This window comes from Acanthopagrus latus, chromosome 8, assembly GCF_904848185.1.
Source record: "Acanthopagrus latus isolate v.2019 chromosome 8, fAcaLat1.1, whole genome shotgun sequence".
Lineage (NCBI taxonomy): Eukaryota > Metazoa > Chordata > Actinopteri > Spariformes > Sparidae > Acanthopagrus > Acanthopagrus latus.
In genome coordinates, this window is record NC_051046.1 from 9,482,503 (window position 1) to 9,499,136 (window position 16,634).

At 42.6% G+C, this 16,634-nt stretch overlaps 1 protein-coding gene across 1 annotated transcript in view; it reads left to right on the forward strand.

Moving 5' to 3' along the window:
* Positions 1–16,578, forward strand: part of fkbp16 (FKBP prolyl isomerase 16) — a 68,212-nt gene extending 51,634 nt beyond the window's left edge. The window contains exons 5-9 of the mRNA XM_037106225.1: positions 10,769–10,986; positions 13,051–13,232; positions 13,488–13,565; positions 15,652–15,789; positions 15,870–16,578. Of these exons, the coding sequence (XP_036962120.1) occupies positions 10,769–10,986; positions 13,051–13,232; positions 13,488–13,565; positions 15,652–15,789; positions 15,870–15,956 (703 nt within the window). The 3' untranslated portion in view covers positions 15,957–16,578. The remainder of the gene's footprint in view (positions 1–10,768; positions 10,987–13,050; positions 13,233–13,487; positions 13,566–15,651; positions 15,790–15,869) is intronic.
* Positions 16,579–16,634: the final 56 nt, after the last annotated feature.

The following is a 16,634-nucleotide window of genomic DNA, read 5'->3' on the forward strand; positions in this document are numbered from 1 at the left end:
AGAGTCTGATTTTCTCGATGACCTCTGGGGATTTCTGAGCAAGACAGATTGCTCTCATCCACCTGAATGCAGACCAAAAAGCTTTGAACTTTTTTTGAAAAAAAAAAAAAAAAAAAAAAAAGAATTATTCATCTAGATGCTGCCACATATCAGAGCCCGGACCTGTGAGAGATTTCAGATTATTGCATAAGGTGGAATATGAAACTTTTCCGCTCACCTGTGAGTCAGACGGAAGCCGTCGTTTTCTTAAAAAGCTTTGAACTTCCCTCATTCGTCTGCTGCAGAGAGGCGGAGTTGCAAGTCATTTCAGTCTGATTAAACTGATGAGTTTTGATGATTAGATTTTCATTTGATTTGAAAACAAGTTTGTTGGGATGGGTGATTATATGTATCATTCATCACCCTTTGTTTGCTATTTATTGTTGACAGTCACGTGATGACTTTTTGTTTCCAGTTCTGTCAAGTGACATTTTATATAATGTATAAATGAGGAAGAATCCAAACTCTTGCCGCTGGTGTTGTCCCCGGGAACATCATAATTAACGTTGCTCCAAAACGGCCTGTAAACCACATCTGAAAGCGAGCCATTGTGGCTGCATGGGTTGCACACAGCAGGGGGGCTTCTATGGGCTATGGGCCAGTACCAGACCTTGGGTCATTCAGCGGGCTGTGAAAACCCAGTAGGAACCACAGCGGATGATGTTGTTTCCATTTCTATAAGGCAAATAATTTTCATTTTAGCCAAAAATGATTTTATTTACATAGAAGTGTAAACATGACGGGTCAAAGCTGCACATTCACAGGGGGGCGGTCACTTTAAACAGTTTTGTGTTTGTTTGTTTTTTACTGGGACTGCTGAACAAAGGCCCACAGACAGTGAGGATAATGGAGACATTAAGAAGGAAAAGGCAAAATTCAGCTGAGAACATAACGGCAGCACCATAAAATTTAATTTTGTCGCAACTGGGGATGCAAATTCTATCACTATGCTCCATATGTATAGGTATATATATATTAAATACTACTAAAGTCTTGGTGAGACTATTAGTGACAGAGTCATTTATCAGTTTTATTGGAAACAAAATGCACTTAACGGTTTATTCACTCTCAGAGATACACACCATGCACACTGAACGTCAACATAATTGTCTGCATTAAGACTCCACAGTGTCTCTATAAGGACCTTGGTTGATGTCTCAAACAGACTGTTGGTTCAGGCTGCACCCTCACGACTGCAGATAACTACTGTCTGTACTGTACTTAAAGCCGCTTTAATAAAGTTGTGTAACCGCCGTCTGAAATGGCCGGCCAGCTACACATCCCTCCCCGCTATTAAACAGCGACTCCGCGCCCCGCAGGTAGTCCACGGCTGAAACTGGATTCATTTTAACAGGCTAAGGAAATCTGCTCTAGATTATGTGGAGACTTTTGAGGAGCTCAGCAGCCAGGATGTAGGCAGTAGCTGCCCTTGATCCCTGCGAGCACACTTTCATTAGTTCGTTGCTGGAGCAGGAAAAATAAAAACAAAAAAAGGCGAGAGGGGAGAGCGCACGCCGGGGCCGCAGCTCCGAGGTGTCATGTGGGTCACTGGTGATTAGCGCTACAGCCGAGTGCTCCTGCGCCGAGCCCAGCCAACGAGTTAGTTTTGACATCTCTGATAATAGGAGGCTGTTTTGCCGTAAATTAACTGGTATGGCAACAGGCGAGCGAAAAACAGCTGTGACGTCTCACCAGTGCTGGGATTAAAGCTAAGCTCTTTTGCCCGACTGTGTCCATCGAAGAGTCAAAACAGACACTGAACAACAGCAGCGGCAGCAGACCTGCTGCCACTGCTGTGAAAAAATAAACAACCTCATAAATCCTCCCGGATCGTGTATTATCAAAGCTGCACACCACATTTTATACGGCATATTAGTGCACTATCTGCAGACGTAACCATAGGAACCAGCGTGAGGCAGTTTGCTGGCCTTTCCGTCTTTTAAAATGCAGACGTGTGACGTCAAAGTGACCACTGTTTTCCCTCCGAGGGAGTTTTTCCTTTCATTCAGAGCGGTGAGCCCAGCTTGACAGATAACAGGATGAGTCAGCGGCACTTTCATACACCTTAATGAGGAAGTTTGCTAAGCTACAACACATGAATCAAATCCATCTATAATGAACGCTCGACTTCCCACGAGACGAGCGGAGGAAAAGCCTGTCGCCCTTATCACACCGTTCATACGAAAACGAGAAGAATGAAAACACCGATCTGTTTATAGTCTCAATACAAGAAATACCGGCGCGTCACACACATGTCACGCAATACAAACACTGCTGGTGTAGAAACAGAGGGCGACTGTGCTGGCGTTGTGCTCATTAATTAGCAGGGGAAGAACCTGCAGTTAAACAAAACAACCAACAACCGAGCAGCTAAACAAGACCAGAGGTATGTCTGCAGGATCAAGCCAGACGAAGTGAGACATTTTATTCTGGCGACTGGTCTGCACTGCTGCATCAGTCGAACTGTAACTCTGACAATCGATATCACTGTCACACCTGTACAGACTCTCCTCTCTGACACACCTCGTATCTTGAGCTCTTCAGCCCTCAGGCTCTGTCCTGCTGCTGAACGGCCCAAAAAAGAAATCTCCCTCTGTTTCTCCTCACTGACCTTATCTCTGGATTTGTTCAGGGTCATTTCACTTAGAGATTGTTGGAAACTCTGGAATGAAAACCCCAGTGCTTTAATCAATCTCTCAACCTGCGACAGCACCCCTCAACATAACACTGTGATGTACAGTCAGTCCACCACTTTGGTCATCAATGGAGTATCTGGACGAGAATTGGATCCATCTTTGTGTTTGTACAGACCGTCGTCATCCTCAGAGGATCCTAATGACCTTGTTGATCCCCTGACATTTCATGAACTGCCACCAGCATATTGAAGTTTTTGGTTCAAATTGAAAAATCCAAACTGCTATTAGACGGTGCAATATTTATGTCACCCTCAGGATGAATTCTAATAACTTTGGTGATGAACTGCTGTCATTAGACCTAAATTCCAGCTTCTTTAGGAAACAAGCTGGAGTTTTTTTCTGCTTTTTCCAACTTTTTTAAAGGTCTTCCTGGCGTTGTGACATGCTGCTCCAGATATTAACTGTGAATGTCAAAGGCAATCAATCAAGCCGTCATGGACACATCTCATCTTGGTAGCAATCTGTCTAATAGAGGACAATTTAACCATCATTTCAGTCTGTAAATACACTCTGGAAACTGAACTGATATAAGAACCGTGTCAAGCTAAAGGCGATCTTTAGCAATCAGCCTTAGATTGTGTTTGTGTGATGAGTGTTTGAGGTTGGTAAGATTGAAGAAAACAAGTAAGAACAAGCTACATTTTGAAGGTCTCCAACAAAAGAATCCCGACCCAACCCTTAATGCCACTTCTCTGAAATACATGAACACACACTGCCTGACTAGCACTTGCCAGCCAGCTGGGAGGTGTGTTAGCAGCTAGGATGGAATGCTCAACAAGCCCCCTTTTTTTAAATCGATGAAATAAAGTTAACAACTAAGTTGAATGTCAGCATTGCATAAACGCAAGCAAAACATCTATCATGATTATGCCTCTGTCCAAAAAGAGCTACCTGATGTGACAGCTATCTGCTCATGGTGTAGCTGTGTGCTTTGTGCTAACTGGGTTAGCTTGGCTGATGTACTCACAGGAGCAATGGCTCTTTAATTTGGCTCACGGTGTGTGCTTTGTGGTGCTCGGTAAGCAGCTGAAGCTTGTTGGGATTGTGTGTTAGCGCTTCTGAGTTAGCTGGCTAGCTCCTGAAAAACAGGTTCACGGCCTGTGTAAGACTCTGTGAGCACAGAACCATGTCGTCAACAACAAACATGGCTATTGATGGCAATCAGCGCTGTCGAGGACGTGTGTTAGCATTTGGCTGCATTTTTCTCTACCATTCTTGTGCCACTAGCCTGCTAATAGTTTGACTCTGGTCACACACAGTGAGTACAGAGTGTGGTAGACCTGTAGGCTGCCAATGTTTTTAAGTGGGCTGTTTAAGACAATTGGATTTATCAGGGTTTATTAGAGGCCTAGAACATCCAAATTGTGACGACATTTGATTTAATAATTGCTGCTGGGATGTTAAGAGATTTACTAAGGATATACCAAAAAATTGCTTCTAGAATAACATACCAGCCCTCGCTTTGAAGAAGAGCAGAGAGACAGGAGAGGATACCGGCTCTGCGGCTCACTTTAAGGACGTGGACCCGGTCTAAAGTTGCAGGTTCAGGTTTCACTGGGATCTTGCGGACGGATCTCACCCCGCTGACCAGCCTCTGCTTCCTGTTTGCACTAATAAGACCCTGGGGGCCCATTGGCTGAGCTCAGCGCAGCAGCACGCTGGTGTGGTGCTAATCACCACTGACCCACATGACACCATAAACCTTATAGATCTGTCAGCGCACTGCATTCTCAGTTTACACTGGACGGCTCCCGAGTCATGCCAGCCTTATTTAACACTCACGAGGGAGACGACAGCAGATCAGATCTCACTTATTCATATTATTCCTCTGTGTTTAAGTCTTCAATCCTCACTTTGTTTTCTGCTTATTGCTTGTTCATGTTCAGCGGCTGAGTTTATGACACAATGCTTAAAAGGTCACCTGTTAAATCTTGTATGTGGAGAGAAGCTTCCTAGTGTGTGTGAGTGAGTGTGTGTCTGTGTGTGTGAGACTTCTGTTTCTTTCGTAGGATGATAACACATCATTTGAGACTCATTAAATTCTGACATGGCGCATTTAGTTTGTGCTGTTCGAATCGAGGCAGCTGTACCTGCATCGATTAGTTAGAAATGACTCATCACTTCCCATCTAATGTGTCCCGAACTGCGAGTCATGAGCACCAAAGTGTGCGTGTTTCCTCTGTAAAAAAAAAACAAAAAACATCAATATGTAATGGCAGAAGAGGCTTTGCGGCTGATTTATTTACAAACTCACGACTCATGACTCTGACATCTGGAGGTCCAGTTGGAAGTAACGATTTGATGTGATAACCTGTTTCCTTCCTTCCTTTAAAGAGACGTCCAGTACACCTGCTCCTCAGTCATAGCCGATATTGTACACAACTCAGGTAACATAAAGAGCTCATTCCAGGTTCTTTATAAAGGTAATTACAGAAATAGATGTGTGGACATGCCCTATTTGCTTTAAAGTGCACTATTTTTACCATCTGCCAATTATCTGATTCTGAGTGTGAAATTCATCTAATAAATATGTGATACTTAATGCTCAGTGAAAGTTGATGGATTTGTACATAATCTTGAATTCTCCCCCTGTCATATAGGGGACAGTGGTGTAATGTAATTAAGAGTACTTTGAAGCTGCAGTATGTGAGAGTTGGCCACTTGTTGAATTCATATTAATATCTGGCAGCATATCACCAGAGGAACTGCTAACTTCTGCCAGCTATAGCTGCTGTCAGCCAGTTTTAGCTCAGTTAGCCGTGCAGCTAGCGGCCCGCACGGCTTTTGTTTGTTTCCCCCTCTGATCATTTCAGATCAGTGATTTATTACGTACAATTTGCAGAATTTTTTTTTATATCATTGACATGTTTTTTTTACAGCTCGACCTGGAGTATGATATGCGGAACTGCCCTAAAAAATAACAAAAAAAACAACAAAAATAGTCCCTCTCAATCATCACCTATGACCCTCTGGAAGTCCGTGGCTGTGTATCTTCTTCGTCCCTGCCCTCCATCTGTATTTTCTTTCTGGAGAAAGACAGCTGATTGTTTCATCTCATTCCCACGATGTTAAATATCGACGCTTCGGGTTGGCCAGCTACCAACCGATACTTTGGGTTGGCGGGTCACCAATCCAAAGCGTGGGTTTTATTTGACAACCTGCAAATGAGACGCCAGTCAACTGTCTTTCCTCAAAATAATTTTCTGCTGTGACAGACAGTTCCTGCATAGTTTTGCCTTTAAGGAAAGTATCTTCCTCCATGACTGTACGGGAAATGGTGAATTGTTATTATTTAATATTCATGAGCTGTGACAAAGGATAGTAAAATGACTTTAAAGCAGACGCAAGGTTTCTCAATCCACTGTGTCTGCTCTGGTAAAGAAGTCAAGTTCATTTTAAACCTGCTTTCAGACTTATATTGTTTTTTTAGCGTTTTTTTTTTTTTTCCTTCTGCAGTGGATTCAGAGGTGAATTCAAAGAAGTCCCTATAATCTGGAGCCAGGCACTAGCAGGGCACAGTCGGCAGGACACTGTGTGTGTGTTATTGTTATACGCCCCACACTGTTACATAACAGGCAGCCTTCAGAATATTGTGTAATAATTTTCAGATAAGAGCAGAGCAAAGCATGCAAGGACAGCAAGCAGCTACAGTATGTCCGTGCATGGTACGAACTGTGAAGTGAATCATTCGGTGATGGGTGTCACGTTCTTAGCATGGCAGCAGAACACATGACATTAGCAGGGAGGAAGGATCCGTCTCTAATGATCGGATGTATGCGGCCTGTTTAAGGAGGACTGACAGTGCAACTCAAGTCATGTGCTGTACGTTCTTCATAAATGGATCAACTGTCTCCTTTCTCGGCTGCTCTTGAACGACCTGTTACACAACACGCCTCTGATCCTCGCAAACATGCCGTGGTATGCAAAAACAAGCCGACAGGGACTAAACGCTGCTTTCAGACAGAGTTCCCTTCCAAAAGACCTGCGTCTACTAAATAATGTCCCCGGAACGCCACTTCCTCCAGCCCTGAGCTCATGGATCCGGCTCGGGTTTCCAAGGCCTCGGATCAGCTGCTGGCTTTCACACCCGTATGCGTCCTGAGACAGCGGACGAGGTCTCCAGAGAGGAGAGGTGAAAGGGTAATCTGATCCCACCTGCTGACACAAGCTGCCAGTAGCTGGGGATACAACTAATTCTGTGAGACAGACATAAATTGTGTCATTGACACAACCGGTTTGAATAATTCATGACCTGACACAACTCCCAGTCCTGTCACTTTGCAGCAGTCAGTCAGTGGGCGGGGCTTGCTAGGAACCGCACTTCCTGCTGTCAGGACAGGATGGGAGCTCTTAAAAGTTTGCTTTTTGTATGTGCTAGGATTGTCAAATTATCTTGAACAAACAGCTAATCATGTTTGTGCGTTTGAAGGTGAATCTCACAGTATTTTTTTCTAATTTCTTGTCTTGCTACGATCAGTGATGAAGGCCACTTCAAAATCAGCTTTTCAAAACGAGCTCAAGCTGTCATTGCATTCATTCCCTTCCTGTCTCACACACACACTCACACTCACACTCACACACACACACACACCTTTGGAATCAGAGCCTCCACAGAGTAACTGATAATGGACCATTGTGTGCCATGCGGTCACAGGAGCCTGATGATTGAAAACCAAATTAACTTTCCTTCTGAGTGACTCTTGAGTAAGATGAAGCCGACGTCGGCTCACAGGTTCTTACCAGTTTCAAATTCTTGTCTGCTTAAATGAGCCGGAGTCACTCAGACGCCATTTTAAAACCGTGTGAGCTGTTGGATACAGCGTTTCTTTTTTCTCTCTAATCTGAGTTAATTTCTTCAAATTGCTGAACGCAGTTGTCTTTACGAACGTGCGGCTCAGCAAAACAAACTGCACTAATGCAACCAAAACACTTCACGCACATCTCAGAATGAACACGGGCAACGTTCGTCTCTCGTCAACAACACTTGTGACAGTAAATCATCCGCTAATGACCCAAAAATTGCCAACAACCAGTAGCATTAAAATAAGGGATGAGAATGATTAGTCATGAATCGATTAAAATACACTACTAACAATCCGAGATGGGCAGAAATACATCAAAATACAAGTAGTTGATAACCAAATATATCAAAGTTAAATACAGAAGACTAGTAAAAAGAAAATAATTAACTAAATTAAAGACTAAAGTCAAGTGATTCATGATTCAATAACATGAAAAGACATTCCGTTCGAACTGATTTCATTTTAGCCGTTTAGTAGCCTCATTATTTGATTTTACTGGAATAGTGGATGGGTAGCGACAGACGGGAGGTCCTTTCAGGTGACTTTATGTGTTCTTTAAACTCCTGATGTAGCCTACTCTGACTTTCACATCACACACTGATCACGTCCGTGGATTAAACAGCTCTGTAACAGCAAATCATCCAACATATTTCATGTATTGTGATATGGTGATTGATTGTTAAGGCAGCCAACAAAGTTAAGATCCCTTCTTTCTTGCACGGATTACTGTATGTGAGGCTTTGATGGCCTTTTTGGTGCCATGCAATACTAAACTACACACACTTGCACAGGAGAGCCACAGTTAAAGAAACACAACGGTGGCAGTCAACCTGAGTTTTTGTCAATGCTCTCTGTCGTTCAATCAACAGGCCTCCCCTCGCACAGGTGATCAGGTCCTGTTTGTTTGCTGGAACATATAAAGTTCAGAAGATCAGAAACATGTGAGCGCTCATGTCATTTTTGCTGGGCGCATCTGAATGAAAGCTATTGGGGAAAATGTGTTGTTGAAGTCGTGTCAGTGCGCAGAGGTTCAGTCCGATCCTTATTTTCTGTTGCTCTCTTGCAACGCGCCTGGAAAAGAGTCTTTTCTGCATGCCTGATCTGATCCGTACCTGGCAATCTCCTGCAGATTATGTCCAGACATCCAGCCTTGGTGGTGTCCAAGAGGGACATCTGATCATGCGGATGGTGGTCATAAACATTTCCACCATGTGGTTGTGGAATGGAGAGAAAGGTGGAAGGAAAAGTGAGACCACTCCATGACTGGAAGAGATGGCGAAATCACACATTGTTCCATACAATAACAAAAATGTTCTGGTCTTCTTTGAGGTCATCACGGCATAAATACAGACTCTCAGTGTCCCAGTAACGACTTCACGTCGATGTGTTGTTTAAAGGTTTTGTGACAGGTATGCAAATGTGGCAAAAAATGAAATAAACTGAATGAAATAAACTGAGTTTTGGTGAGAAAACAGTTGAATTAAAGATGTGGCCATTTCGTGGCTCATTGACTCATTGACTTGTGTGAGTCACAAAACTTGTGAGTTTTGAAAAAGTGCAATTGAGAGACGGGAGGTAACAAGTGTAAGATTTTCCCGGACTGTGTGTTGTCATGTTTGAAGAAATAGCCCAGAAACACCTCACGTCTTGCTGCTGCTGTGGGCTAAAAAAAATGTTTCACCCACTCACTCGTCCTTTTTTTTGTTTTTTTTCTTGGGAAGGTTAAACTTCAGACTAAATTGCTAAATCTTTTTATCAACTGAGTCATCACTCCGAGGAACTTAGCTCCTCAAGGCTTTCTTAGTTTTACTCAGTCACCATTCATATCTGAGAACAAGAAGAGGGCTTCTGCTTACATCCAAACTCAGAAACTCCTGATAAAATCTACTGTGCTGTGTTCCAGCTCACATTTAGATGTTCTGTCTAATAATCATGCGACAATTAGAATACTTTTAACCACTTATTAAACCAAAGTATATATTAAGAGCTCTTAAATTTCCCAAACTGCTATGTATTAAAAATGTAACTTATCAACAAGTTACTGTGTTAAATGAGCTTAAGATAATGTCTGATAAATTAAATTTTTTTTCAAGATAATTTCAATTCAGAATGTTGTTTCGTCATGGTACACAGTACATACGCGACACGATACCTTAAAACAGACGTGTCAGTACAAATATGTTAAAAACATACAGTAGGTTCAAAAAGTCTGAGACCTCTGTAGTAAATGTAACAAATGTAGTAACATTTTTTTAATTACAAATAATTATATAAGATCAATAATTTGAGTGAGAGGTTTAATCTTAGAAAAAAGAAAAATGACAGCATGGCATGGACTCTACAAATGTATGTAAAAAAAAAAAAAATAAAGCTTTAATTTGTTAATCCTAACTTGTGGAGTCCATACCAGCTCCAGTGCATGCTGTCAGCAAAGCTTTACAAGTCAAGTGAAAAGTTGAATCATAGAAAAAATGTCCATGAAATCCAGAATATCTTAGTATTTGATGTGTCGCCCATGTTGCGTTAACCATAGCATGCACTCGAGCTGGCATGGACTCCACAAATTTGTGGAAAAACTAGGCTTAATATGCTGTCATCAGAGCCTAACTAGTCACCTGAAGAGCTGAATCTTTGAAAAAATGCCCATGAGTTCGAGAAAATATCTTGGTGTGCTCCACTTGTGCTTTCATGACAGCGTGGACTCGAGCTGGCATGGCCTCTACAAGTTTGTGCAAACCTGATGACTCAGATTTTGCTTTTCAGAAAGTGGATCAGTTGTATTTAAAGCATGACCACACTATCAGAAGATCAACGTGTTCAGCTTAATTTGTTGCACAAACTTGTGGAGTCCATGCCAGTTCGAGTGCATGCTGTCATTAAAGCAACAAGGTGGGCAAACCACAAACTAACACATTCTGAAATTCATGGACATTTATTTGAAAGATTGAACTTTTGTGACTGTCCGTCCAAACACTGCCTTGTATTTCAAACTTGGTGGTCAGATTTCATGTCTGAGTAAGGAGGCTGTGCAGCGTGTTGACCAGCCTGTTCTGCTCGCTCGCTTGAAAAGAAATTGATTTCTTGATCGATTTGAATAATCTTTAAGAGATAAGGAACAATAAAAGACTCCTGACTCCCTAACCCTCCTCAGACACTCCTTTGCTCTTTTACTCCCTGTGATGATATTGATTACTTGATGTGTGTTTGTTTTTGGTCTGTGTTTACTCTCAGGGAGCCTGATATTCCCGCCTGGGCTCCGTTACTCTACCAGCTGCAGCTGCTGGACATCAGAGAGAAACCGGACCCGTTGACTCTGCCCGTCGCAGACCGCATCCGCATCGGCAACCAGAAACGAGAGCGAGGAAACTTTCTATTCCAGAGGGAGGAGTACTGCCTGGCTGCCAGGGCCTATTGTATGGCTCTGGATATGCTAACCACAAGCAGCAGAGGTACGGCCGCCATCAAAAGCTGAATTTATTCATAGAAAAACATTAACGCACTGTCACCCAGGACAGTGTCGCCGGAGCTGATATGAGCATCATCTTCATGGGAAGAGGTGAAAATGGAAAAAACAGATACAACACACACACACACACACACACACACACACACACACACACACGCATTAGAAATATGAAACACAGCATTTGATGGAGGCCTCAGACACATTTCACATCCATCTGAGCCCAGAATGACATAACAGTTCAGCTCTGCCCTCCAGTCCTCCAGCACGCTAATCACGCCATCGCCATGCGGAGCCGCATCTATCTGCGCCGAGTGCCACCGTAAACGTTTTTGCTTAATTCTTTTGCATAATCAGAGCTAATCAACTTTCATATTATTTCCACCTTCTTAATCACTTCAATCACCGACGAGGCAGGACGGGCCCGTGAGGGAAATGTGACTGAACAAGTCAGTGAAGAGAAAAACATGGACTGCCTCGTAATGCGCCAATGACGGCGGAGCGGCGAGTTGAACTCACAGTGGCACCGAAGAGACGAGTTTATCAGGGCATCGAGATCGTGTGATTAGTGGCTGAGGAGACGAGCGGGAAAATAGACGATAATGAAGCAGAGACGCCGACAGCTTTAACTCTTTTTGGATCGTTTCAGGCCCATGAGAATTATTTTACAAGTACGATTCATGACACACAGAGATTATTAATCACTCTCATTTATTGAATATCTCTAGAATGTTAAAAACCGGTGCCTCTAAATGACCTACATGAGCAAATGGGACCATCAGCATAGAAGATATGTGATCTCAATATAGTTAGTCCTAATGACTGCCACCAGGGCCTGGTTCTGAATATTAAAACAATCTTTTACAGTGGAGTGCCGAGGATGAATCGAGGAGTTTCATCATGAGGGGAGGAAGCTGCTCTGTAGTCTGGTGGTACGGCAGCAGATGCTTCTGTATTGCCAGCTGGCCACAGAATAACTGGCTTTTAATGTAACCTTTGATATTGGCTCGGCAACTGAGCTTTATCTCACTGTCAGCTTATAATGACGAAAACTTGGAAGGAATGTTGAGAACTTTAGCTTCAGCTCAGCAAAACTACGACTACCACGAAACCGAATCTGTAAGCTTCAAGAGTACATGTAACCTACATGGATCAATGTTTGTTAATTTACCAAAGTTTACTCTGTTTCACTGTCGTCATATTGCAGTTCAGTCAGACAACTCACACTTGAAATGTTTAATGTAGCAGCAAAATGGGGTCAGAGTTTAGTGTCTAAAAATGCGCACACTAACCAGATCCAGATCATTACAACAAGAAGCGACTGTGCTCATACGGCTTTTGTCCACCTCAAAACAAAACAAGTTACTTGGTCAACTTATAGCAGCAGGCAAGCAAAGCAAGCTATCAGCTTGTTAACACAGCAGAGCATTTCACAGCTAAAGAGCTGGTGGAGACCAAAATGGAGCTTTAAAAAAAAAAAACTCAAATACATCTAGCTATTATTGATGTAGGTCTGGACTGCTGTAAGTGTATACTGTCAACTGTTTCGAATTGGCCAACTGAGAAGTCAATAATATGTGAGAGTAGCATTAAGGGCTTGTTTCTGTGGCAGAGTGGAGTTATGAGAGGATCCACACACACGTGGTCGCTGAGCTGCTAACATTTATCAACCATCATCCTCTGGGCCAAGTACAGAAAGTGCTCATTACTGGGGTCACCGCTGCATTCAGCTGGACTTGTGTGTCTAATGATGAAACCATGCAGTTTTTTTCCAGTGGAGACAGTGATATAATATCCAGATGAATAAAAGAACAGAGGATGAGCGATCCTTATAATGACACCCAATGGGAGTTTCTCTTTGATTGGCCAAATATTTTCAAGATTCTGCAGTATTTTTGAATAAGTCCTCTCCAACATTAAATGAATAATCTCTCTCAGCTGTTCTTGGCTTTTTTTTGTTTTGTTTTCTTGACTTGTCGGCAGTATCTGTGCCACTAAATGTCCCCTGCAGAGCAAACATCCGAGGTTGTGTGTCTCGGTCTCTGTGCAGATGGTAGCGATGGCAGTGTGAAGGCGGAGGAGGAGGAGGTGCAGGACTACCGGGTGAAGTGTTTGAACAACCTGGCTGCCGCTCAGCTCAAACTGGAGCGGTACGACGAGGCGCTGCACACCAGCAGGGACGTTCTGACCCTCGAGCCAAACAACGTCAAGGCCCTCTTCAGGGCGGGGAAGGTGAGGGCCCGATTCTTCCGGGTTATATCACTAAGAGGCGACTGCGAGGAGCATCTCATTTGATCCTTATCAATCCATAAATGATTATTGCAGGGACAGTTCCTGCAATCAAGAGAGTTTTGTTTAATTTGGGATTATTTTTGATTATTTTTGAGGAAGAAATAGCTGCGGCGTTATTGCTATCTGTGCTCTGCCTGTTTTGATTTACGGGTCCTCCAGCACTGCTCACACTGTACCTTCTCTAATCTCCCTCAGCTCCTGTCGGACAAGGGGGAGTACAAAGAGGCCATGGAGGTGCTAAAAAAGGCCTTGAAACTGGAGCCAGCCACCAAGGTGAGATTATGTGTGTGAGCCGGTCCGTCCCCTCGCCACATCCATCTAAAATCTGCCCGTGAATCCCTCACGCACAAAGCAAAAGGTCATTCTAAAATTAGGTCGCCATTATTAATGGAGCCCCCGAACCAGCCAATCAATACGGATGAAAGTGGCCAACTTAAAGGTCCAGTATGTAGGATCTAGGGGGATGTATTAGCTGAAATCTAATATTCATAAGTGTGTTTTTTTTTAAGTGTATAGTCATCTGAAACTAAGAACTTTTATGTTTTGGTTACCTTAGAATCAGCTTTTTGTGTATACAGAGGTCCACCGTGTTTTTCTACGGTAGCCCAGAGTAGACAAACCAAAAGCATGTCTAGAGAATTAGCACCAAACACAAAGTAAAGCTGAGGCTGATAGGAATGCCATATGCTTTACAGGCATTTTGTCAAAAAAGCTAAATATTGGAAAAATTAAATGGGGAAAAGAGCTAAATGACAAGTGAGAAGCAGCAAACCAGTGATTCATCCTCTGAGGGACACGAATGGTTGAACCAAAGTTTATAGCAATCCAATATTTCGAGACATTTCAGTCATAGCCAACAAATATCACCTCTGTGGTGGCGATAGATGCTAAAAGTCCAGTGGTCACTAAAGTAAAAAAGGATCCATCCTCAGGTGGACATGATGTCTCTCTCAAATTTCAGGATATTTTTGTCTGGACTGTGAGCAGTTAACAGACATTTCATACATTAAAGCTGTGATGCTAGTACAGCTAAGAAACCATAAACAAACACAAGCCAAACTTAACAAAATATTGCTTCATGCATTAGTTCATGTAAGTTAACTCACAGTATGTCTGATTCAGTTCATGAAGAAATATTATAAAGTCAATAATTTATAAGAACTTAGTCAGAAAAAATCCCAAACTACAAAACTTTTTCCAGATCTGTTCCACATCATGGACAGTTGAGAATACAATAACTTAATTTTCTGCCTAATTAAATCCTCGCTATTCAGTTCCCCTCATCTTCATCCATGCTCGTATATCCCACAGCTGCTTGTTTTACTGCAAATTTTTCAGTCAGCACAAAAACATCTTCGGCAAACTGTGAGCAAGCACTCTTCACGTTCATTGTGAGAGTTTAGAGCCGTTCACACGTCGGCCTCAAGGGAAGGATCCTGGTGAGCGACTTCTGTTGAGGGCCTGTCCCGTCTTGTTTGTGTGGGTTGGCTAATCTGCCAAATCCTCCACACTGAGGGCTCTGGCGAAAAATAACTGCACATCTGGCAGCTACAGATGTGACCGCACTGCTCAGAACTGTCCGGCAAAGTTGGTAAAAATAACAAACATGTGAGCTAAATATTGTCACTGTGAGCCCTGCGCTGCAAAAGGAGTAGAGTGAGAGTGAGGGTAAGAAAGGGCCAAAGTTGACCCTCCGCACTGTGTTATAGACAAGTTCTCTCTTTATTGCATCAAAAAAGAACAATCTCAGTTTGTCGTCTATTTTTAGCCGACTGGTTTCAGTCACTGCAGGCTGGGTGAGAGTACTAAGAGTTAACGATCAGCTGTTTACAGCACACTGCTGCCAGTATTGCAGCGACCTGACCTAAAGGGCACACTGCCACTGTCACAAATATGTCTGGTCTTGTCTAGACAAACCGAAAATATCTGCCGCTTTGGTAATTACACCCCTTGTCTCAACACTGGATTAAATACTTTGAGGAAAACTGATTTTAGCTGCTGTGGGAGAAAGTTGTCATACTGCGGCTGTACTACAAAGTCAAAGCACAAACAGACAACAGTACGTGTTTTGCTCGCTTTGTTTTAAAACATTTAATGTAAAGCAATATGAAAACATTAGAAATTAAGCAGGGGTGTTTAAAGTTTAAAAGAAAAATGAAAAATTCTGATTGTTATGATTCATTTGTCTTTGGCCTTCAGTCTTTAAGGTCGACCCTGTCAGGATCTGTGTTTCAGACCTCTGCTCTCCCCTGCTGGACAATTTCTCAAACTGCCTCCTGTCTCCTTTCCAACATTACATCTTTATTTTTTTGTTTAGAGGATGTGTTTATAGATGTCTACTTTACCCCCTTTTCTTTAGGCGATCCATGTCGAGTTGTCTAAACTGGTCAGAAGGCAAGCGGGAGGCAACGACACTCAAGAATGGAGAGCCAAGCCGGCGGAGATGCTCGGAGACAACATCGCACCATTTCTTATTCCCTCCAAGAAGAAACCATCTGTGAGCCTCAGCAGAAAATATGTAAACAGGTTCTGTTCTGACTCCATCTTGACTCCTCTTGTTGTTTGTGTCTTTTTCAGGGACTTTCCTGGAAGTTTATACTCGGAGCTCTGGTTGTGGCCTTGGGCAGCTTAGTGACGTCGGTGGTCCTGACCGCGAGAAACTGAGATCCTCAGCAGGAGGCGCTTTGAATGTCCTCATCACCACCACTACCACCATCATCTACATCATCATCATCATCGTGTGCAGGTGCAGAGCATTGCCTTCTAGTCTTATTTAGTCATTTGAGGAGGGTTTTTTTTTTTTTACTGTAAAGAGACGAAAAGGAATGCAACAGAAGATGCACTGAAGCCTGAAGTTGTGTTTTGAGTTTTTACGTGGTAGAAACATGTTTGAGTAAAAGATGTAAAGTATTCATGATACTGATGACAGTACAGCATCAAGTGAATTCACAGCACCGGCAGAGATTTCCTGCTGATGGATAAGACAGAAGGTTTTCTTTGCAGTTGCGTCTGTTTTATTTGGAAAAGGGATTACATTTCTGTTTGTCATGATAAAAAAAAGGGTCCTGGAAAATATTCTGGTATCACAGACACACACACACAAAAAAAAAGAAAGGGAACTTTTGTAAAGCGTGTAACCGAACCACAAAGGTAATTAGTAAACAAATGACGTGCTCAACATCACTATTCTGAGATATAATTGAGCTCCAGTAATTGTTGAAACTGAAATGTAATATTGCTCACATAAGCAATGCTTGCGATGCTTAATAAAAAATGTTTTAAAGAATGTATTTGGTCCGTCTTGATCTTTTTAAGAACTAGACACAAAAAAAGTTAATTCAT